A 24966-nucleotide genomic window follows, 5' to 3' on the forward strand; every position below is an offset into this window, starting at 1 on the left:
TGCCCTGCTCTCCCCATATCTTCCACTCTCCTCCAGCCTCCTCATCTCTCATCACCTCTCCTCCACTCTCCTGTCCTCTCCTCTATTGACCTCTCCTCCTCTCTTCTCCTCCCTTCCTGGCTCTACCTTTCCTTCTGTTAACGTTCTGAATTCAACCATCAGTTTCAACCATGTTGTCCCTGGGCAGCTGTTGACTGACTGGTGTACAGTTCTCTCTCTGGATGTTTACCTTCTGGTCCCTCTGACCTCAGAAAGTCTCTGTTGCCCCCTCACCTCCCCTCTCACAAACCCCATGTTGTTGTGACAATGTTCAAAGACAGGATGATTTATGTCTAGGATAGGAGGTCCTGATGTCTGGAGTAGACATTAGAACATTGTAATATGTTCCAAAGCGACATGATAAACAGTCAGATAGGAGTTTGGCTCAGATGTGTTTTATGCAGGGATTTTTTTCTGGTAATTTAGAAGCCTGTTATTGTGGGAGTTTAGGTAACTTTGGGGATGTTAAAGCCATTAGCAAACCGTCAGGAGGAAGAGGAGGGTCACAGAAGCACAAAGGAGGAGGAGGATGATGAAGATGAATGTCATGGTTGATGAATGATCAGACTTAGTGGTCTTTTTAGAGCGCATTACGTTCTAGAGGAATCTTGGAACAAATGTGTTTTCAGTAGAATACAGAATAACTGAGGAAGAAATCTCTGCTCTCCTCACTCTCCTATCCTCTCTTCCATCCTCTCCTCTCTCTCCTTTTATCGCAACCCCTCCCTCCTGGATAGGGAGGCCTGGGGGCTAGGGGAGGCCTGGGGGCTAGGGAGGGCTGGGGGAGGGCTGGGGCTGGGGGAGGGCTGGGGGAGGCCTGGGGGCTGGGGGAGGGCTGGTGGAGGCCTGGGGGCTGGTGTCCTGCAGCAGGAAGCAGGCTGTCAACTAGATAAAGACCCTCTGAGTGCCCTAGCGACTGCTGGCGAACAACCCAAATAATCACACAGGCCTCGTCTCCAGGTCCTGGATGGGAGCCTGGTCCTGGGCCTGGTCCTGCCCCTGGCCCTGCCCCTGCCCCTGGCCCTGCTCCTGCTCCTGGCCCTCGGTCCTGCTCCTGGTCCTGGCCCTGTTCCTGGCCCTCGGTCCTGGTCCTAGCCCTGGTCCTGGTCCTAGCCCTGGTCCTGCCCCTGGCCCTGCTCCTGGTCCTGGCCCTCGGTCCTGGTCCTAGCCCTGGTCCTGGTCCTAGCCCTGGTCCTGGCCCTGGTCCTGGCCCTCGGTCCTGGTCCTGGCCCTCGGTCCTGGTCCTAGCCCTAGCCCTAGCCCTAGCCCTGGTCCTGGCCCTGGTCCTGGTCCTGGCCCTGGCCCTGGCCCTGGCCCTGGCCCTGGCCCTGGCCCTGGCCCTGGCCCTGGCCCTGGCCTTGGCCTTGGCCTTGGCCTTGGCCTTGGCCTTGGCCTTGGCCTTGGTCCTGGTCCTGGTCCTGGTCCTGGTCCTGAGCTAGTCCTGGGTTGGTCCTGGGCCTGGTCCCTCACCAATAACACACTCAGATAAGGAGGCTGAATGTGGGAAGTGTGATTTGTTGCAGGTATCTGTTGTGGTCCCTGCAAAGTTATAACTTTTCATTAGTTTGAGCAAGCCTGCCCTGCCCTGCCCAGCGGTCCTGGTCCTGGCTCTCTCCTAGTGCTGGTTCTGTCCTGTCTGGCCCTGTTCTGACAGGCTTCCACCAGATGCAAACTGGAGCACCAACATCATTGTGCTCAAATCTTTTTTGACAGTTAATAGACCAATTATCACCCTACGTCACAGTCACCCAACTGTCAAGCAGGCTCAACTGCGCATGTCGGTTGCAAAAGACGAACTTCTCCATGGTCTATTACACTTGGAGTGTTGATCAGGTCATCATATATCTCTGGCCACTGGATTGCAGGGCTTGATATTAACTTTTTGAGGCTCTTGGCCTTTGGACAAATACATTTATGTTCACTTGTCTATGCACAAAAGTCACTTGACCCCGATACCCTTAAATAGTCTGACCAAGTGATCGGGCAAAACTAGCCTGGCTAGCGGAGGTCGCTTTCTCAGGCAAATGACGAATGAAACGGGCTTGGTTAAAGAAATCCAAGATGCTGGCTATCTTCATCAGGCTCGTATTTACATTAGGCAGTCCTCCCTGACGTTTCTGGTATAGTATGGAGTGAAATACAACATTGTGCACACTGCCAGTGAGCGAGTCTGACTGAGGCTAACGTCAAAACAGTGTAACGGAGACGCAGTCTCACTCAGATTGCCAGTTTAAACAAATCAGAAAAATAATCGGACCAGCTGGCTAAAAGCAGAATTCCCATATCTCTTGAAAGCTTCCCTGCTCGACTTTTTAGATGTAGAATTCACTGTAAAACGGTAAATTATGAACTTTGTGACATGTCACATGACGTGAAGACATGGTTGCCTCTCCACTATGCGTTCTGCACCGGGCGACATTCTCACTCAAATTTCAAGACTTTTGTGACCCGAATCAAAATGCTGATGCGACAGATCAATGGGTAATCGCTTTCTCTCTTATAGGCTGTCGTCCTCGACCTTTTAGATCTTACAAATCTAACTATTTGTAGTATCCGTGTGGTCCTTTTGCCATTTAAAATGCTACCCTTTACCGGTTTTCTGCAGCCACATTGCGCGTGCATCCGGAATGTTTACAAACAAGAGGTTACAGTAAAGTAACATACTTTAACTGTAAATAGTGTGAATTTTGGTTTACATAGGAAGAGGCTACTGCAGTGACCCTAAATGTCCTTGTGACTTCAAAGCCCTGGAAGTTTGGAAATGCTGTTCCTTTATGGTGTGTGCACGTCTCTGTATGTAGCAAGTAGGAGCAATTTCCTGAACTGGGTGGAAAGTGTTGCACAACCCATTGTAGCTGTGTCACTTGGCTGCTGTTTGCTCTGTGAGTGGTTGGACAGTTCCCTGTGGGCTGGAGGCCTGCTGGGGAACTGAGCTGGGAGCTCCGCCCTGGGCAGAGCCTTACAGCCGACCCCAGCAGCAACATGGGCTCTTAAATGTGTGAAACTCACTGCTGTGCCCGTTGGTGGTGCACTTGTGTATATTTCTTGGCAGATTTGTGGCTCTGTGGTTTTAGTGCTGCTCCACATGGTGTCGTACACTTGTCTTTGTCAGGCTTGTTTGTCATGAACCACTGGTCCACACAACGTCACACACCACACTGCATATTCTTGGGCTCTGATGTCCAGTCCATACAGGCCCAGTACTCCCCAGTTCTCAAGATGATTGAGCCACAGTCTCACCCCCACACACACACACACACACACACACACACAGATCCCTGACTCTATAGTTAAATGACTTAATCTTAGTCTGATTTTAAGAAATACATTTTCATTATTTGTATTTCTATACAATTGGAAGTGTACTTAAAATGTATATATTTGGTATATTCACATGCTTAACGCCAACTTAATTATATCTAAGTATGTTTGTGTTTATACACTTTTAGTACAATGTTTTTGTTTGGGGAGAGCTGTAGGCTTGTGCTGTCAGACCTACCAGGCTGTCATTGTTTTAATTCAGCCAACACTTTTATCAGCTTTTTTTCAAGTACCTTCAACCTCTGGGTCTGCAGTCAAATGCTCACCTTTTGAGCTATGCCGACCTCCTTATGCATTTTACTGTTGGGCAATGTCCAAATATCCAGGATGTTTGGGGTATTAACTGTTCCGAGGAGTTTCTGTGATGTCCTGATAAAAGGCTTCTATCAGTTCTGTGAGGTGGAACACATTCCACAAGAGGAATGCTCCCATTCAATCACTTTGGACATCCACTTCGATTCTTATTGCGTCGAAGGTATTCATCTTTGACTCTGGGTGATTTAATATTTTAAAGCTAGTGTTTATGTCCATGAGCTGTCAGACGAACCATCTGGACCTGAGAAACCCTCTAAACACAGAGAACAGAACATGTTTTCCTACAACAAAGCACATGTTCTCAATCCACCGTTTTCTCAAAGAGGTCTTCGTAATTCCTTTGTTTTTCTAGACACCTGGATTTTGTGTTAAATTCCAGTATTTCTTTCTTTGGCTGGTAGTGTACCAAATGTGCGACCTGGCGGTTGTGTCTCCGCCGCCCCTGGCCTCCCAGCCAGCAGCCTTGTGGCGCTGTTGGATTGGCAGGCCGACAAATCGATGGTGGTGACAAGGTGCAGGACATGGAGGTGACAAGGTGCAAGACATGGAGGTGACAAGGTGCAGGACATGGAGGTGACTGAGAGGAGGACATGGTGGTGACAAGGTGCAGGACATGGAGGTGACTGAGAGGAGGACATGGTGGTAATAAGGTGCAGGACATGGAGGTGACTGTGAGCAGGACATGGTGGTGACAAGGTGCAGGACATGGAGGTGACTGTGAGGACCTTCTGTCCACAGGACCTGCTGGACGAGCACAGCAGGAATACAGCGATCAAGCTTTTGTGGATGAGAAGACAGGTGTTCTGGTTGAGATGTTTCTGCTGACACACTCTCACACACACACACACACACACACACACACACACACACACACACACACACACACACACACACACACACAGTAGTCAGAGGGCTCCAGAACAGCTCGAGTATCATTCAAACAGACTGTAAGATTTGTGGTACTCCCGTATGCTATCAGGCAGTATTTTGCCAGCATATAGCTTGATAAGCTTATGGACACCAGCATGGAGCCTGCTCTGGCTAACTGATTGCATTATTGTATATTTTGTATATTAGGATGTTTATTATTATTATTTTATTTTATCTTATTTTATTTGCGCTTATCATAGATGTAATCTATGTTCTTAGTACTTATATGTCATTTTATGTCATGCCAGGTTGCGTGCGTTGTCTTGTTCCAAAAATGTCAGTGCTCAGTCTGACCTTGTGTTGTTCTGTACACCTGACAATAACAACTTGAAACTAGAGAGGGTACAATTTCTGGGGAAATTGTTTCTGGGGAAATTGTAGGGTGTGCTTGCTTGTGTCGGTTGCAGGTGGGTCCGTTTTCCCTTCTAGTGATATTTTCAAGCATTTAGCCTACTCATATTGCATAATTCATTTAGCCTGGCTGCCAGCCCAACTTCTCTCCGTCCACAAAAAAATTTGGTCGGGAAGTTGGGTCTGGAGGGTCTCGTATTGGGGAACAACTACAGAAAACCAGAATCTGGGCGTACCAATGAAATTGCCAGGGCGGGCTTTATACGATGATGGACAGATGATCAACAGTAACGTAATCACCCACGTCACAAAAGAGCGCTTAAGTTGAATTTGTTTTGAACAAACAACAAATTACATTGCTCTGATTGGTTGTACGTCTATCCAATTGAGCGAAGAGGCATTTGTTTTCCAGGCTCGTTTGAAACTCGCCCCGTAGTCAAAGCGCAACGGAGAGTTCTCAGACTCATATTCTGACTAGAATTATGAGTATGACAACGTTAGGCTATAATTAATTAAGAACACCCTTTGAAACAAGAAACACCTTTGAAACAAGCTACTGTAACAACGTTGTCACTGGCAGTATTTCAGATGGAATTGCAATTCAAATAGTCCCGTCTGCTAACTGAAAATAAGCCCCCCAAAACGTAAATAAGTTCGATATTAATTTAGGGGGACATGGCTAATTTATAAGCAGTTTGCTAGAGGCAAGCTAGCTGCCGTTGCTATCCACACTTCACTGATTGTTTGAAAGCGCCGGAAATGAGAATGTTTCTTTTGAAAGGGATAATGTATAGAACGCCGGTCATTATCAGAAAATCAAGCCCCGACAGGGCGAACAGCACCCCGACGCGAAGTGGAGGGTTGTAGCTTCGCTCTGAAGGGGCTTATTTTCCCTATAATGACCGGCGTTCTTTACATTATCCCGCTTAATACACGGCTACTTGCCAACAAAAATAACTTAACACAGTGTGTCTTTTTACAATGTATTTGTTACCAGTCGTATGGTTGATCAGCAGAGAAATAGTTGAAGACGTTGAACTTCATAGACTTTGAACATTGACAGCTGACGTGGAGGTGACAAGGTGACAGCTGACGTCACTAAGCAACAGAGTACGCTGGGGTTGAAAAGTTACCGGACTACTTGCGGAGTGCTACTAAAGCTGTGAATCTGAGGCAAAAAGGCCACTTTCCTTGACAGAGGTCAAATATGCATAGCAACGGTGAAATATGAGAAAAATGACATATTATTATATGGCAACGACGGTACAAGTTTTCTGATGCCGTGTATTGACCGCGGTCTGATAAGTATTCTTATTGCCCTCTGACGTCATCTTCACAATGAGCGATATCGACGAGTTAGCTGTTGAGTTTTACTATCCAGACGATACTGAAGACATCAACAGCGATGAAGAAATTGTTAACTTTCTAAAGAGTCGTTACTTGTGTTGGAATTAAAGCCATTTTAGCAGACTCATGTTGTCCGCTTTCTATCAAAAGTAATGAGTTGCTAGGCAACACACGAAACACACCGTGAGAAGACTTGAGAGCTAGCTACAATTAGCCCAGAGGTACCATTTATTTTTCGTTTACAAAATCAAAAGAAGCTAAAAATGGCATATAATGAACTACTTACTAACCTCGACCGTTCGGTTAGTAAGAAGTTAATAAAGTTTAACCATAGCTGTGGCATTGAAGACAATACTGTAGCCTACTGCTACACACTGCCAGTGGGCGAGCTGAGTCTGTGACTCTGAGGCTAACGTCAAAACAAGATGCGGTCTCAATCAAATTCCAGGTTTTACACAAAAAAAAATATATGCTGACCCGCTGGCTGTCTTTGCAATCGCCATATCTTTAAAACACTGCTGGATGTAGAATTGACCCTGGTACGAAATTAAGAAAATACTCACCAGATGCAGATCGACAACACTGTATTCAACGAGTGTCAACACTCGTTGACAACACTGTTGTTGCTGCCACAATCGTCCATGGAGGTTGATGGGGCTCTCACGTAACAAACAAATCAAAGTTTTTACAGCAACTTACATTAAAATCTCACCACCTGGCTGTCTTCACAATAGTCATATCGTCATAACATTACCCTCTTTCAGTTTTTTTTTTTTTGTGTAAAATTGAACTATGAAATTAGCTATGAATATACTGCCCTACAAAGCCAAAAGACTGTAAGTCGCCGAAATGTAGAACTGAGAAAAACGACTTCAAAGTTTTTGCACTTTCAAAAGAGTTGTCCTGCCAAATGCATTTTAGGTAGGACACTGGAAATCTAGCAGTTTGATGTTTTATTGATTACACATTATCTAAACTAGACATTTTTGAAATTGTTGATCTTAAACTGCACTTTTGACCCATATTTTGAAGTAACAGAAGTATACCATAGTCTATCGTAAGTGGTCATGCCAAGGCAAAATACAGTAACTTCCGTTTCTTCGCTCACTTAGTTGCTTATCACGATATAAACTCTGTATTTTATAAGCCAATGTAACATACACGTGGATACCTGTCACAAGACTCACAAGACAAGAGTGTTTTTGATTTAACTGCCAGGGTAAGATACTTACAAACGACTCATGTTTGGGATGTTTGGTGTTGAATGCCAGCGAGTAGGCTAAGCTAATGCTAGATGTGTTTATTGTTGCTAGGTTACGTATTAGTTCAATTGAAACCGTAACTCCATTTGAACGTTTTGAGTGCCGCAAAACAAAGGCAAAGAACTGTAACTGATGTTACAGCATTCTGCATTGGATTTCTAAAGCCAAAGCAGGCTTTTGGAAGGTACGGTGAAGACAACAACCTCATTTTCTCTGAAAAACAAACGAGATATTTGGCCACATGATAAAGCAGACCTTAACTGTTCCGAAAATGAAAAAAAATCATTTTCGACAAAATTGAAGTTACGGTCTTCTGCCTTTTGCACAGCAGTATACTACTATGACGCTTTCTAGCAATGCTGCCGCCTAAAAGACTAGGCGGTCTCACGCGCGACCTGCACTCGCTCAAATCACAAAGACTTTCGAGACCTAAATCAAAAATCAGAGATTGCAGTTCCACTCGAAATCGTGGTATTTTTCACTCGTAATCCAAGCTCCAATTTGCGAGCTAGAAAGTCTCTATCACGTTGTATCCATGCGTCGTTGCTAACGTGTGTTGACGTGGTGACGTAGCTAGCACAGATTACCCTTCGTCGACAAAAGGCACTTTGTCGCCACAAAAACGTTGTAAGCTCCTAAACTGTGCAACGGAACGTAACTCCCAATACAAGCAACGCAATCGAGACCAAGACGAACATTTTGACACAGGCGTTGTCTATGTAGTCCAAATATTGACTGATCCTTAGGGGGGCAAAAATTATGAATAAATATATATATGAGATAACAATGGTTTGTGCTCGCCGAAGGCAAGCACACCCCAACTATGGTGAAGGGCAACATTACCTCTAATGTGGTCTCTATTTTGACTTGAGGCTATTTGTTGAGGCTTTTCCTTCAGTCTTGTGAAGACTATCCCTGCAGTCCTTAGAGGCTGGGCCTCCTGTTTTTAAAAGGCTGGCCCTCCATTCTTTCAAGGCTGTCCCCACCCCGTAGAGACAGCAGGTGATGTGGACCTTTCAGAACAGCATCTGGAAAACGCAGGCTGTCCTTGAGGATCAGTGCTTCTCCCTGAACCCTTAAGGTTGTCATCTTGTGGGCAGGAACAGCTGCTTCCTCTCTCTCTCTCTGTCTCTCTCTGTCTCTCTCTGTCTCTCTCTCTCTGTCTCTCTCTCTCTCTCTCTCTCTCTCTCTCTCTCTCTCTCTCTCTCTCTCTCTCTCTCTCTCTCTCTCTCTCTCTCTCTCTCTCTCTCTCTCTCTCTCTCTCTCTCTCTCTCTCTCTCTCTCTCTCTCTCTCTCAAGCCTTTCCCACCAGTTGTATTAGCGCCAGGATGTTAGCCAGCTCCAATCCCAGTAGGACCCTGATGCAGGCCTCCAAAGAGAGATAGCTCATTAGCTGTAATGCAACTCTCAATAGCCCCTGAGCTCTCAGCTGTGGAGCAATGTTGTGGTTTCGTTCACGTTTTCCCCTCTTTATCTATCTGCGTGGATTGCGTTCCCACTCCACCTTGCCGGCCTGGCCAGAGGCCTCTTCTGATGGCTGGCTGAACATGTCATGTTTCACAGAGAGGCTGTGTTTCTGTCTGTCTCCTTCTGCTGTGTGTTTGCTGACCCCAGCACTGAGCTCAGAGTTAGGAGATGTCCTGTCTGCACCCTGCTTCTGGCCACCTTGCGCAACTGTATCAGACTGTAGCTGTCTGAACACTGAAGCTGTGTCAGACTGTCGCTGTCTGAACACTGTAGCTGTATCAGACTGTAGCTGTGTCAGACTGTAGCTGTATCCGACTGTAACTGTATCAGACTGGAGCTGTATCAGACTGTAGCTGTGTCAGACTGTAGCTGTATCCAACTGTAACTGTCTGAATAGTTTAACTGTATCAGACTGTCGCTGTGTCAGACTGTCACTGTCTGAACACTGTAGCTGTATCAGACTGTAGCTGTATCAGACTGTAGCTGTATCAGACTGTAACTGTATCATACACTAGCTGTCTGAACACTGTAGCTGTATCAGATTGTAGCTGTCTGAACACTGTAGCTGTGTCAGACTGTAGCTGTGTCAGACTGTAGCTGTATCCGACTGTAACTGTCTGAATAGTGTAACTGTATCAGACTGTCGCAGTGTCAGACTGTCACTGTCTGAACACTGTAGCTGTATCATACTGTAGCTGTGTCAGACTGTAGCTGTCTGAACACTGTAGCTGTATCAGACTGTAGCTGTATCAGACTGTAACTGTATCAGACACTAGCTGTCTGAACACTGTAGCTGTATCAGATTGTAGCTGTCTGAACACTGTAGCTGTATCAGACTGTAACTGTATCAGACACTAGCTGTCTGAACACTGTAGCTGTATCAGATTGTAGCTGTCTGAACACTGTAGCTGTATCAGACTGTAGCTGTCTCAACATTGTAGCTGTATCAGACTATAGCTGTGTCAGACTGTAGCTGTCTGAACACTGTAGCTGTATCAGACTGTAGCTGTGTCAGACTGTAGCTGTCTGAACATTGTAGCTGTGTCAGACTGTAGCTGTCTGAACACTGTAGCTGTATCAGACTGTAGCTGTATCAGACTGTAACTGTATCAGACACTAGCTGTCTGAACACTGTAGCTGTATCAGATCGTAGCTGTCTGAACACTGTAGCTGTGCCAGACTGTAGCTGTCTGAACACTGTAGCTGTGTCAGACTGTAGCTGTCTGAACACTGTAGCCGTATCAGACTGTAGCTGTGTCAGACTGTAGCTGTCTGAACACTGTAGCTGTATCAGACTGTAACTGTATCAGACAGTAGCTGTCTGAACACTGTAGCTGTGTCAGACTGTAGCTGTCTGAACACTGTAGCTGTATCAGACTGGGAAGGCAGGGGGTGGAGGCAGGTAGGGGTGGAGGCAGGTAGGGGGTGGAGGCAGGTAGGGGTGGAGGCAGGCAGGGGGTGAAGGGCAGCAACTGTGGCCTCCACCTCTCTGGATGGAAATCTTATATATTTTTTCAAAGCAGCTCATAACACGCAGAAACACAGCCTTCACTCCCCACCTGACACACCCTGTCAGACCACCAACTGAGACAGAGACAGAGAGAGATTCAGAGAAAGTTTGACAGAAAGATTTAGGGAGAGAAAAGAAAAAATAATGAGAAATGAAGACAGAAGGATGGAGAGAGATGAGAGAGAGAGGAGCTAGAGGAGGTGGGCTCCCTGAGCGGCAGCGTTTGGGCGGCAGCGTCTGGGCGGCAGCGTCTGGGCGGCAGCGTCTGAGCAGTAGTGTGACCGCTCGCTGACACCTGCAGCTGTATGTGGGAGGAGCAGACTGTCACCATGACACGCCAGAAGATCTGGGAATATGAGAACCATATGGGAGAGCTCCTGCTGTCTTCCCCTCTCTCTGTCCTCCTCCCCCCTCCAACCTCACACACAACACACAAATAGTCCATGGAAGAAGTACAGCAGAAGATCATGGAGTGCCTAGTTCTACAGTATGTCAGTGGTCAAGGAGTGGTCTTTATGTACCAGCCCCTAGTACTGTACAGTACCTACCCCAGTACTGCAGTGGTGCTGCACACACCCCTCACCTAGTTCTGCAGGATTCCGATGGTCACAGTGAACGAACAATTCTCATCTTTCCGCTTCGGCTCTTTCTTCATCTTGTCTACCTGGATCCAGAGAGCTGTCAAAGACCGGATCTCCCTCCCTCCCTTCCTCTCTCCCCCCCTCTCTCTCTCTCTCTCTCTCTCTCTCTCTCTGTCTCTCCCTTCCTCTCTCTCTTTCTGTCTCCATCTCTTTCTCTTTCTCCCTCCCCCTCTCTCTCTCTCTCTGTCTCTCCATCTATTTCTCTCCCTCCCTCTCCATCCCTCTCTCTATCTCTTTCTCTCTCTCTCTATCTCTCTCTCCCACCCTCTCTCTCTCTTTCTCTCTCTCTCTCTCTCTCTCTCTCTCTCTCTCTCTCTCTCTCTCTCTCTCTCTCTCTCTCTCTCTCTCTCTCATCAGCGCAGACAGCAAACATCATACGTCTCTTCTGACTGTTCTAGAATGTCACACCAGAGTGTAGCTCTGAGTTCAGAGCCTGGAGCAGGAGCTTCAACAGGCAAGCGTCCTCAACAGGGAGGGGAATCATGAGGCCTTAGAAAGGGGAGGGTGCGGGAGAGGAGTGTGGGGGAAGGGGAAGGGAAGGGGAGGCATGGTCTCTTCCCTGTCCTCTCCTCTCTTCCAGAAATGTGTTCATCTAGTCACACGGTGGCCATCTTGCTGCAAAACACCAGCAGACCCACAGCTGACTCTGTGATTGGTTCATTATGCTGATATGGTATTTCTCCCTTTCCTGAATACCAATGCAAAATATGTCAAAGCTGTAATTTGGGGCCTAGTTTAAGGTTAGACTGCCCTCATGATTTGGTCCAGGCTGCATACCTACTATGATGTAATGCAGTGGCATGATGGGACACACTGTGTGTGATTGTGTTGATGTGATATCATGTCAAGTGAAACAGGGTTGGAAGTAGTGGTTAAGACCCCTTTATTAGAATGTTGTCTATCTTCTCTTATTCTGTCTTCTTTCTCTCCTTCCTACCCCTCTTCTCTCTTTCCTAACTCTCTTCTCTCCTTCTGACCCTTCTTCTCTCCTTCCTACCCCTCTTCCCTCCTTCTTACCCCTCTTCCCCTCCTTCTTACCCCTCTTCCCTCCTTCCTAACCCTCTTCTCTCCTTCCTACCCCTCTTCTCTCCCTCCTAGCCCTCTTTTCTTTGTCCCTTTCTATTTTACCCCTCTTACTCCCCCTCTACTTCTCTCTCCTATCTCCTACTCTCCCCTCCTCTCCTACCCCCCCCCCCCCCCACACTCTGAACATTTAACCCCCATATTGCAAACTCCATCATGTCTTGTCTTTATGCTTTGAACACTTGATTTGTGCATCATCCTTCAGCCCTGAGCCAAATACACCCTAAATAACCCACCCTGTAACCACTGAGGCTGGAGACAGGCCTCTGGGACGGGGTATGGTTCAGGGGTAGATCGTTTCATTGCAGATCAAAAGGTCACTGGTTCAAATCCCCACCTGTACGTCGCTGCGGATAAAAGCATCGGTTAAGTGAATATATTGTTACAGTCTGTGAGCCTTGAAACAGATCCAGAGAGATACAAGGAGGGATCTGAACAGTCCAGTCTGAACAGTCCAGTCTGAACAGTCTGCACAGACCAGTCTGAACAGTCCATTCTGAACAGTCCATTCTGAACAGACCAGTCTGAAAGACCAGATTGAACAAACTAGTCTGAACAGAGAAGTCACATGGAACCGCTTTCCTGTCTGCAAATGAGGTGTTACTGATGACTGATACCATCCCCATGTTCTACCACTGAGCTAGCCATCCCCATGTTCTACCACTGAGCTGTACCCATCCCCATGTTCTACCACTGAGCTAACCATCCCCATGTTCTACCACTGAGCTATACCCATCCCCATGTTCTACCACTGAGCTATACCCATCCCCATGTTCTACCACTAAGCTATACCCATCCCCATGTTCTACCACTGAGCTGTACCCATACTCATGTTTTACCACTGAGCCAACCATCCCCATGTTCTACCACTGAGCTAACCATCCCCATGTTCTACCACTGAGCTAACTCATGAAATACAGAACAGTAAGAGAGCTACTGGGTCCAGTGGAGGGCAGAGGGCATCTGAAGGACCTGACCGTGCAGTAGGAGAGTCCGGAGTGAGGAGAGGAACATAGAGAGCTCCGCCCAGCAGCTTGACCAGAGCCCTGACCTCTAACCTATGATCGTTGACCCTGATCAGGCCACATGCTCCCCTCATCCCCACCCTCTACAGTTTGGGATTGTTAAAGTGAATTGAGAGTGTGTGTGTATAAGCCATGTTCTCTAAAGACGTTTCCAGAACCAGGGTTGTGGTTAGGTTGGATGCGGATTAGAGTGAATGGCTACCAGTCACCAATCTGGTTGGAATCATGTTATGCTCCAGCTTATATCCTGATGCTAACATTAGTTATTTCATGCTTGAATGGTGTGGGAGGTGTACAGTGATGTACAGTTTCCTTATGTTCCCTCCCTCCCTCCCTCTCATAGCTGCTGACCGGGACCCTGGATGGGCGGCTTGGTGTGTTTCGACCCAGGGATGGGGCCAGCCTGTCCTGTGTCTAACCCTGCCCAGTGATGGGGCAGCCTGTCCTGTGTCTAACCCTGCCCAGTGATGGGGCCAGCCTGTCCTGTCTCCAACCCTGCCCAGTGATGGGGCCAGCCTGTCCTGTCTCCAACCCTGCCCAGCGATGGGGCCAGCCTGTCCTGTGTCTAACCCTGCCCAGCGATGGGGCCAGCCTGTCCTGTGTCTAACCCTGCCCAGTGATGGGGCCAGCCTGTCCTGTGTCTAACCCTGCCCAGCGATGGGGCCAGCCTGTCCTGTGTCTAACCCTGCCCAGTGATGGGGCCAGCCTGTCCTGTGTCTAACCCTGGAGAGTAGAGGGCTCCACAACCAAGACCAGGGACCAGTATCATACACACACAGAACACACACACTGTGTATTTGTCACGACAACACCCAAACACAGATGTGGTCAGGACCAAACATCTTTCCATAGTGAGTCGCCTGGAGTGTGACTTATTTCTTAATAAAAAAAATAAAAGTTGTTTTATGGAATGTTCTCTCTTGTGGTTTATTAAAATAGGAAAGCCTTGGCCTCTCTGGAGTTACGTACTGGTGGTTGAGAAGTTGTACTATCAAAGGTACCACTAGTGAAGGATCCACTGATTGAAGATTCTACTAGTGAAGGTTCTGCTGGTGAAGGTTCTACTGGTGAAGGTTCCGCTGGTGAAGGTTCTACTGGTGAAGATTCTTCTGGTGAAGGTTCTACTGGTGAAGATCTACTGGTGAAGGTTCTGCTGGAGAATGTTCTACTGCTGAAGGTTCCACTTGTGATGGTTCCGCTGGAGAAGGTTCTACTGGTGAAGGTTGTGCTGGTGAAAGCTCTACTGGTAAAGGTTCTACTGGTGAAAGTTCCGCTGGTGAAGGTTCCACTTGTGATGGTTCCGCTGGAGAAGGTTCTACTGGTGAAGGTTGTGCTGGTGAAAGCTCTACTGGTAAAGGTTCTACTGGTGAAAGTTCCGCTGGTGAAGGTTCCACTTGTGATGGTTCCGCTGGAGAAGGTTCTACTGGTGAAGGTTTTGCTGGTGAAAGCTCTACTGGTGAAGGTTCTGCTGGTGAAAGCTCTACTGGTGAAGGTTCTGCTGGTGAAGGTTCTGCTGGTGAAAGCTCTACTGGTGAAGGTTCTGCTGGTGAAGGTTGTACTGGTGAAGGTGCCCATGTGTGTCCATTACATCATCCCCTTTAGTGCAAGAACAGGATGACTCAATACAATATGAAGCCAATTCTGTAGAAAGACATTTGTTATGAATCTATGTGCTATAAATGACATGGCATAAATGTTCCTGTCCACATCTGGAAAGCAAGAGCCATGTCCCTGGCCCAGTACAACTAGATCAGCACTCCATGCTTAACTGATTACATTGAGATGAACCGGCCTGAACCTTGGGATCTGGCTGAAGGGAACGTCCAATCAAAACCTGAGGATCACTTGGCCCAGGGTCAGTGCTGGAGGGCCCAGGGTCAGTGCTGGAGGGCCCAGGGTCAGTGTTGGGGGAGGGCCCAGGGTCAGTGCTGGAGGGCCCAGGGTCAGTGTTGGAGGGCCCAGGGTCAGTGTTGGGGGAGGGCCCAGGGTCAGTGCTGGGGGAGGGCCCAGGGTCAGTGCTGGAGGGCCCAGGGTCAGTGCTGGAGGGCCCAGGGTCAGTGCTGGGGGAGGGCCCAGGGTCAGTGCTGGAGGGCCCAGGGTCAGTGTTGGGGGAGGGCCCAGGGTCAGTGCTGGGGGAGGGCCCAGGGTCAGTGCTGGAGGGCCCAGGGTCAGTGCTGGAGGGCCCAGGGTCAGTGTTGGGGGAGGGCCCAGGGTCAGTGTTGGGGGAGGGCCCAGGGTCAGTGCTGGGGGAGGGCCCAGGGTCAGTGCTGGGGGAGGGCCCAGGGTCAGTGTTGGGGGAGGGCCCAGGGTCAGTGCTGGAGGGCCCAGGGTCAGTGTTGGGGGAGGGCCCAGGGTCAGTGCTGGGGGAGGGCCCAGGGTCAGTGCTGGGGGGCCCAGGGTCAGTGCTGGGGGAGGGCCCAGGGTCAGTGTTGGGGGAGGGCCCAGGGTCAGTGTTGGGGGAGGGCCCAGGGTCAGTGCTGGAGGGCCCAGGGTCAGTGCTGGGGGGCCCAGGGTCAGTGCTGGGGGAGGGCCCAGGGTCAGTGTTGGGGGAGGGCCCAGGGTCAGTGCTGGGGGAGGGCCCAGGGTCAGTGTTGGGGGAGGGCCCAGGGTCAGTGCTGGAGGGCCCAGGGTCAGTGTTGGGGGAGGGCCCAGGGTCAGTGCTGGAGGGCCCAGGGTCAGTGCTGGGGGAGGGCCCAGGGTCAGTGTTGGGGGAGGGCCCAGGGTCAGTGTTGGAGGGCCCAGGGTCAGTGTTGGGGGAGGGCCCAGGGTCAGTGCTGGAGGGCCCAGGGTCAGTGCTGGAGGGCCCAGGGTCAGTGCTGGAGGGCCCAGGGTCAGTGTTGGGGGAGGGCCCAGGGTCAGTGTTGGGGGAGGGCCCAGGGTCAGTGCTGGGGGAGGGCCCAGGGTCAGTGCTGGGGGAGGGCCCAGGGTCAGTGTTGGGGGAGGGCCCAGGGTCAGTGTTGGGGGAGGGCCCAGGGTCAGTGTTGGAGGGCCCAGGGTCAGTGTTGGGGGAGGGCCCAGGGTCAGTGCTGGGGGAGGGCCCAGGGTCAGTGCTGGAGGGCCCAGGGTCAGTGTTGGGGGAGGGCCCAGGGTCAGTGCTGGAGGGCCCAGGGTCAGTGTTGGGGGAGGGCCCAGGGTCAGTGCTGGGGGAGGGCCCAGGGTCAGTGTTGGGGGAGGGCCCAGGGTCAGTGCTGGAGGGCCCAGGGTCAGTGTTGGGGGAGGGCCCAGGGTCAGTGCTGGGGGAGGGCCCAGGGTCAGTGCTGGGGGAGGGCCCAGGGTCAGTGCTGGAGGGCCCAGGGTCAGTGCTGGAGGGCCCAGGGTCAGTGTTGGGGGAGGGCCCAGGGTCAGTGCTGGGGGAGGGCCCAGGGTCAGTGCTGGGGGAGGGCCCAGGGTCAGTGTTGGGGGAGGGCCCAGGGTCAGTGCTGGAGGGCCCAGGGTCAGTGCTGGGGGAGGGCCCAGGGTCAGTGCTGGAGGGCCCAGGGTCAGTGCTGGGGGAGGGCCCAGGGTCAGTGTTGGGGGAGGGCCCAGGGTCAGTGTTGGGGGAGGGCCCAGGGTCAGTGCTGGAGGGCCCAGGGTCAGTGCTGGGGGAGGGCCCAGGGTCAGTGCTAGAGGGCCCAGGGTCAGTGTTGGGGGAGGGCCCAGGGTCAGTGCTGGAGGGCCCAGGGTCAGTGTTGGGGGAGGGCCCAGGGTCAGTGTTGGGGGAGGGCCCAGGGTCAGTGCTGGGGGAGGGCCCAGGGTCAGTGCTGGGGGAGGGCCCAGGGTCAGTGCTGGAGGGCCCAGGGTCAGTGCTGGAGGGCCCAGGGTCAGTGCTGGAGGGCCCAGGGTCAGTGTTGGGGGAGGGCCCAGGGTCAGTGTTGGAGGGCCCAGGGTCAGTGCTGGAGGGCCCAGGGTCAGTGCTGGGGGAGGGCCCAGGGTCAGTGCTGGAGGGCCCAGGGTCAGTGTTGGGGGAGGGCCCAGGGTCAGTGCTGGGGGAGGGCCCAGGGTCAGTGTTGGAGGGCCCAGGGTCAGTGCTGGAGGGCCCAGGGTCAGTGCTGGAGGGCCCAGGGTCAGTGTTGGAGGGCCCAGGGTCAGTGCTGGGGGAGGGCCCAGGGTCAGTGTTGGGGGAGGGCCCAGGGTCAGTGTTGGGGGAGGGCCCAGGGTCAGTGCTGGGGGAGGGCCCAGGGTCAGTGCTGGAGGGCCCAGGGTCAGTGCTGGAGGGCCCAGGGTCAGTGTTGGGGGAGGGCCCAGGGTCAGTGTTGGGGGAGGGCCCAGGGTCAGTGCTGGAGGGCCCAGGGTCAGTGCTGGGGGAGGGCCCAGGGTCAGTGCTGGAGGGCCCAGGGTCAGTGCTGGAGGGCCCAGGGTCAGTGTTGGAGGGCCCAGGGTCAGTGTTGGGGGAGGGCCCAGGGTCAGTGCTGGGGGAGGGCCCAGGGTCAGTGCTGGAGGAGGGCCCAGGGTCAGTGCTGGAGGGCCCAGGGTCAGTGCTGGAGGGCCCAGGGTCAGTGTTGGGGGAGGGCCCAGGGTCAGTGCTGGGGGAGGGCCCAGGGTCAGTGCTGGAGGGCCCAGGGTCAGTGCTGGAGGGCCCAGGGTCAGTGCTGGGGGAGGGCCCAGGGTCAGTGCTGGAGGGCCCAGGGTCAGTGCTGGAGGGCCCAGGGTCAGTGCTGGGGGAGGGCCCAGGGTCAGTGCTGGAGGGCCCAGGGTCAGTGTTGGGGGAGGGCCCAGGGTCAGTGCTGGAGGGCCCAGGGTCAGTGTTGGGGGAGGGCCCAGGGTCAGTGCTGGAGGGCCCAGGGTCAGTGCTGGGGGAGGGCCCAGGGTCAGTGTTGGAGGGCCCAGGGTCAGTGTTGGGGGAGGGCCCAGGGTCAGTGTTGGGGGAGGGCCCAGGGTCAGTGCTGGGGGAGGGCCCAGGGTCAGTGCTGGGGGAGGGCCCAGGGTCAGTGCTGGAGGGCCCAGGGTCAGTGCTGGGGGAGGGCCCAGGGTCAGTGTTGGGGGAGGGCCCAGGGTCAGTGTTGGGGGAGGGCCCAGGGTCAGTGCTGGGGGAGGGCCCAGGGTCAGTGCTGGAGGGCCCAGGGTCAGTGTTGGGGGAGGGCCCAGGGTCAGTGTTGGGGGAGGGCCCAGGGTCAGTGCTGGGGGAGGGCCCAGGGTCAGTGTTGGAGGGCCCAGGGTCAGTGCTGGGGGAGGGCCCAGGGTCAGTGTTGGGGGAGGGCCCAGGGTCAGTGTTGGGGGAGGGCCCAGGGTCAGTGCTGGAGGGCCCAGGGTCAGTGTTGGGGGAGGGCCCAGGGTCAGTGCTGGAGGGCCCAGGGTCAGTGCTGGGGGAGGGCCCAGGGTCAGTGTTGGGGGAGGGCCCAGGGTCAGTGCTGGAGGGCCCAGGGTCAGTGTTGGGGGAGGGCCCAGGGTCAGTGTTGGGGGAGGGCCCAGGGTCAGTGCTGGGGGAGGGCCCAGGGTCAGTGCTGGAGGGCCCAGGGTCAGTGCTGGAGGGCCCAGGGTCAGTGCTGGGGGAGGGCCCAGGGTCAGTGTTGGGGGAGGGCCCAGGGTCAGTGCTGGAGGGCCCAGGGTCAGTGCTGGGGGAGGGCCCAGGGTCAGTGTTGGGGGAGGGCCCAGGGTCAGTGCTGGAGGGCCCAGGGTCAGTGCTGGAGGGCCCAGGGTCAGTGCTGGAGGGCCCAGGGTCAGTGCTGGAGGAGGCTGGGCCATCATCAATTCTACTCAGCAAAAATCATATCTGGTTTGTGTGTTGTGTATGTAGGTGTGTGTGTTGTGTGATTGTGTGTGTTTGAGCGTGTGTAAATGTTTGAGCGTGTGTGTGTGTGTGTGTCAGTAATAGGTATTTACTGGCAGGTCCAGCCTCACGTTGTCACTGAAAGCTTTAGTGTTCCTGAGAACGGGATGTTTTGGAACAGAGTAATTTATGGTCATCTTCTTTCCCCATTTCCTGGAAACACTTAATCAAGTCATTGAAATATGTTGTATCATGAAACAGTTCCTAGTGAAAGGACAGCTTGAAAATGACAGCATTAATAATGATGAGAAGAACCCTACAGACACTGCCCTGCCTGTAGCGTCTGAGCTCACTTTGACCATCTTTACACAGAGACACCTCACTGCTGTGTGTGTTCCCTTCACTTCATTCCAACATCTTCCAGTGAGAGCAGGTGGAGCATAGACACTGATGTGCAGGCCAGGATCAGCCCGCCTTAGTGACTTAAGCACAACCAATGCTACAAAGAGCAGCGATACAGACTACGCCATCACACAATGACCGCAAAAGTCAGGTTTAGGTAGGATGCCCATGGAGTTTGCTCTACAGAGACTGAAAACCTGCCTCGATGAGAGGTCTGACGGATTGCATTTTCATGCTTGAATTTTGCTTGGAAATGACTGGGAGTGCTGTTTAGCTTATTATTATTAACATTTGAATATAGTCCACTGTAAAGAGGGGTATGCCTTTGCAAATGAAATGTCAATATGTCAGAAATGTCAGGTAGAGAGAGAGAGAGAGAGAGAGAGAGAGAGAGAGAGAGAGAGAGAGAGAGAGAGAGAGAGGGAGGAGGAGAGAGAGAGACAGCCAGAGAGAGACAGCCAGAGAGAGAGAGATAGGTAGGAGGTAGAGACAGAGAGAGAGAGAGACAGAGAGAGAGAGAGAAAGACAGACAGACAGAGAGAGAGAGAGAGAGGGAAAGAAAGACAGACAGAGACAGAGAGAGATGGGGTGGAAGCACATGTCCGTGAAGAGATCTCCAGCCTTCAACATGTTCGCAGTCTGTCGACATCTGGGGCCGAACATTCACACCAAACACATTTTACCCATAAAACATTTTGCATGTGAAGCATTTATTTGAACTCCTTCCTAAAACTGTTCTGATGTTATTATTCACATGATGTTTTATGTGCCTGGAGGTTGTCAAGGCACATGTCTCAGCCTGTGGCTGTCAGCTGGGAGTTCTGTATGTGAAGTACTACTGCAATACTGACTGTTGAAGTACTACTGCAGTACTGACTGGTGAAGTACTACTGCAATACTGACTGGTGAAGTACTACTGCAATACTGCCTGGTGAAGTACTACTGCAATACTGCCTGGTGAAGTACTACTGCAATACTGACTGGTGAAGTACTACTGCAATACTGCCTGGTGAAGTACTACTGCATTACTGCCTGGTGAAGTACTACTGCAGTACTGACTGGTGAAGTACTACTGCAGTACTGACTGGTGAAGTACTACTGCAGTACTGACTGGTGAAGTACTACTGCAGTACTGACTGGTGAAGTACTACTGCAGTACTGACTGGTGAAGTACTACTGCAGTACTGACTGGTGAAGTACTACTGCAATACTGACTGGTGAAGTACTACTGCAATACTGCCTGGTGAAGTACTACTGCATTACTGCCTGGTGAAGTACTACTGCAGTACTGACTGGTGAAGTACTACTGCAGTACTGACTGGTGAAGTACTACTGCAGTACTGCCTGGGGAAGTACTACTGCAATACTGACTGGTGAAGTACTACTGCAGTACTGACTGGTGAAGTACTACTGCAGTACTGACTGGTGAAGTACTACTGCAGTACTGACTGGTGAAGTACTACTGCAGTACTGACTGGTGAAGTACTACTGCAATACTGACTGGTGAAGTACTACTGCAATACTGCCTGGTGAAGTACTACTGCATTACTGCCTGGTGAAGTACTACTGCAGTACTGACTGGTGAAGTACTACTGCAGTACTGCCTGGGGAAGTACTACTGCAGTACTGACTGGTGAAGTACTACTGCAATACTGACTGGTGAAGTACTACTGCAATACTGCCTGGTGAAGTACTACTGCATTACTGCCTGGTGAAGTACTACTGCAGTACTGACTGGTGAAGTACTACTGCAGTACTGCCTGGGGAAGTACTACTGCAATACTGACTGGTGAAGTACTACTGCAGTACTGACTGGTGAAGTACTACTGCAGTACTGACTGGTGAAGTACTACTGCAGTACTGCCTGGGGAAGTACTACTGCAGTACTGCCTGGGGAAGTACTACTGCAATACTGACTGGTGAAATACTACTGCAGTACTGACTGGTGAAGTACTACTGCAGTACTGACTGGTGAAGTACTACTGCAGTACTGACTGGTGAAGTACTACTGCAGTACTGACTGGTGAAGTAGTGCTCCTCCAGTACTGACTGGTGAAGTACTACTGCAGTACTGACTGGTGAAGTACTACTGCAGTACTGACTGGTGAAGTAGTGCTCCTCCAGTACTGACTGGTGAAGTACTACTGCAGTACTGACTGGTGAAGTAGTGCTCCTCCAGTACTGACTGGTGAAGTACTACTGCAGTACTGACTGGTGAAGTAGTGCTCCTCCAGTACTGCCTGGTGAAGTAGTGCTCCTCCAGTACTGCCTGGTGAAGTAGTGCTCCTCCAGTACTGACTGGTGAAGTAGTGCTCCTCCAGTACTGCCTGGTGAAGTAGTGCTCCTCCAGTACTGCCTGGTGAAGTAGTGCTCCTCCAGTACTGACTGGTGAAGTAGTGCTCCTCCAGTACTGCCTGGTGAAGTACTACTGCAGTACTGACTGGTGAAGTAGTGCTCCTCCAGTACTGACTGGTGAAGTAGTGCTCCTCCAGTACTGACTGGTGAAGTAGTGCTCCTCCAGTACTGACTGGTGAAGTAGTGCTCCTCCAGTACTGCCTGGTGAAGTAGTGCTCCTCCAGTACTGACTGGTGAAGTACTACTGCAGTACTGACTGGTGAAGTAGTGCTCCTCCAGTACTGACTGGTGAAGTACTACTGCAGTACTGCCTGGTGAAGTAGTGCTCCTCCAGTACTGCCTGGTGAAGTACTACTGCAGTACTGACTGGTGAAGTAGTGCTCCTCCAGTACTGACTGGTGAAGTACTACTGCAGTACTGACTGGTGAAGTAGTGCTCCTCCAGTACTGCCTGGTGAAGTAGTGCTCCTCCAGTACTGACTGGTGAAGTAGTGCTCCTCCAGTACTGACTGGTGAAGTAGTGCTCCTCCAGTACTGACTGGTGAAGTAGTGCTCCTCCAGTACTGACTGGTGAAGTAGTGCTCCTCCAGTACTGCCTGGTGAAGTAGTGCTCCTCCAGTACTGACTGGTGAAGTAGTGCTCCTCCAGTACTGCCTGGTGAAGTAGTGCTCCTCCAGTACTGCCTGGTGAAGTAGTGCTCCTCCAGTACTGCCTGGTGAAGTAGTGCTCCTCCAGTACTGACTGGTGAAGTAGTGCTCCTCCAGTCCTCCTCTCTCGCACCCTGCTCCTCCAGTCCTCTTGAGTGACTGTGTATGAGTGTGTGCGTCCTATGTGCGGGAGGCGGGGTGTGTGTGAGTGTGTGTGTGAGTGTGTGTGCTCTATGTGCGAGAGGTGGGGTTGTCTGTTTCACTACCCAGAAGTGTGGCCTTACATTCATGCTCTTGTGATGGAAAAGGTGGATGTTCTTTCAGTTACATCACTGCATCTGTGTAGTTTAAAGTCTACAGACTATGTTTTTGGTTTGCTAACAAGAACCAACATAACAAAGTTATGGTGCTACTAAAACCTGAGGACACGTGCTTCACTCCAGTTAGAAGCAGAAACGGTTTGTGGGGTTGCACATTCAAGTCTTTATTTCTAAATAACTTTTGTATCAGTGTGGCTGCATCAAGCCTCAGACTGATTTCTGTTATTTAGTCTGAAAAAACCTCCCCACATCATTTATTTAGTATTGAATTATTATGTATAACTTTTTTGTTATACTTTCTTTTACTACGTTGGCTTAATTTAATCATGTAGCACCTGTGAGGCACAATGTCATTACACATCTGTACTGTGCTGCTCACGGTGAAACATCTGTACTGTGCTGCTCACGGTGAAACATCTGTACTGTGCTGCTCACAGTGAAACATCTGTACTGTACTGCTCACAGTGAAACATCTCTACTGTGCCGCTCATGGTGAAATATCTGTACTGTGCTGCTCACAGTGAAACATCTGTACTGTGCTGCTCACAGTGAAACATCTGTACTGTGCTGCTCACAGTGAAACATCTGTACTGTGCTGCTCACGGTGAAATACCTGTACTGTGCTGCTCACGGTGAAACATCTGTACTGTGCTACTTACGGTGAAACATCTGTACTGTACTGCTCACAGTGAAACATCTGTACTGTGCTGCTCACAGTGAAACATCTGTACTGTGCTGCTCACGGTGAAACATCTGTACTGTGCTGCTCACAGTGAAACATCTGTACTGTGCCGCTCATGGTGAAACATCTGTACTGTGCTGCTCACAGTGAAACATCTGTACTGTGCTGCTCACAGTGAAACATCTGTACTGTGCTGCTCACGGTGAAACATCTGTACTGTGCTGCTCACGGTGAAACATGGGGAAAGGAGAAATAAAGCAAACTAGAACCTTGTCGAGGGATGACCATTTGTTGAGAAACGTTCCTGACGATAGACTATACTCAGGTTTTTTGTCAAATTGACTGCTGTGGGAGATGGCTGAAGAATCTTGTTGTAGTTTATTAGTTGCTATTAGCTACTGTATTACTGTGTACAATATACTCTTATTGTACGTCATTTTGGATTTAAGGTTTAATGTAAAACATAAGCCTAAAATTTTAATGTTAGATAGCTCAACCTGTTTGGATGATCCAAACTGGATCCTGTCTTCTGGTGCTCTTGATATGTCAAACTGCTTTTTTGAATCAGATTGTCCACTCGAGGACTGTTGCAGATATCCTTCCTCTTCAGAGTTTGTGATCAGAAACTGTAGAAACAGTGATGAACTGTTTCAAGTGTCATATGGGAACAATGATACCAAGCAATGCACGAGTAGGCTATAGCAGGGGTGTAGCCACGGGTAGGCCTGGGTAGGCACAGGCCTACCCAATTTGTTCTAAGGCCTACCCAAAAATTAAAATATCTCCAAAAGATTATGCACCGGGTGTCAGGGGCGGATCTAGAGATTTTCATTCGGGGTGGCAGAAGGAAGTTGTTGGGTGGCCTCCTGGAGGCGAATCAAACCCAAAGTAGGGGGGTACAGTACTCCCTATGGTAAATGATTAGGCTATAACATTGTAGTTTAAATTAAACAGTAACATTGATATTATTTAATGAAATGTTCTGTAATGTACAAATAATATTTTTTCATGGGAAGATTGAGGTCCATGTTGTTTAATTGTAACTTGTTTCACTACATGCTCTTATGGTTCTTCCCTTTGGGACTGTTTTTTCACAATGTATGTATCATGTTTTGGCTACCCACAATGTTTGGGGCTATCTCATTGTTATTATCAGAGACCTAAGCACTTTTGTAAAGCTCTGTCTTGGAAGTCACTTTGGATAAAAGCGTCTGCTAAATGCATTTTTTTTTAAAACTTGGGGTGGCAGTATTTTTAGATCCGCCACTGCCGGGTGCACATCTCAAAGTAAATCATTAAAAAACACTGAAAAGATGCCTATCCACATTTTTCTAGGCCTACCCAAAAATATTTTTCTGGCTATGCCCCTGGGCTATAGGCGATCTTATAGAATGCTGTAACCCACTTCGGTTGTGGATAGTATGTCCATGCGTGGCAAAATCCATTGTTATGTCTAAAAAATATATTTTAGATATAGTAAAACTTTAGCTAGCTTGCAAATCCTGAGGATGGCCTACTTATAAAACGTTTGGTTTCCCCTGGTGTGTGGTTTCCTCTGGTGTGTGGTTTCCTCTGGTGTGTGGT

At 50.5% G+C, this 24966-nt stretch overlaps 1 protein-coding gene across 3 annotated transcripts in view; it reads left to right on the forward strand.

Moving 5' to 3' along the window:
• Positions 1-14186, forward strand: part of wdr27 (WD repeat domain 27) — a 60606-nt gene extending 46420 nt beyond the window's left edge. For 2 of the 3 annotated variants that reach the window (XM_084709095.1, XM_084709096.1), the window contains exon 24: positions 13635-14186. In XM_084709095.1, coding sequence (XP_084565221.1) covers positions 13635-13709 — 75 coding nt within the window. In that variant the 3' untranslated portion in view covers positions 13710-14186. The remainder of the gene's footprint in view (positions 1-13634) is intronic. The other variant, XM_084709097.1, reaches the window with a different exon arrangement.
• Positions 14187-24966: the final 10780 nt, after the last annotated feature.

The sequence above is a fragment of the Hypomesus nipponensis genome, chromosome 11 (assembly GCF_054491055.1).
Source record: "Hypomesus nipponensis isolate SF chromosome 11, ASM5449105v1, whole genome shotgun sequence".
NCBI lineage: Eukaryota > Metazoa > Chordata > Actinopteri > Osmeriformes > Osmeridae > Hypomesus > Hypomesus nipponensis.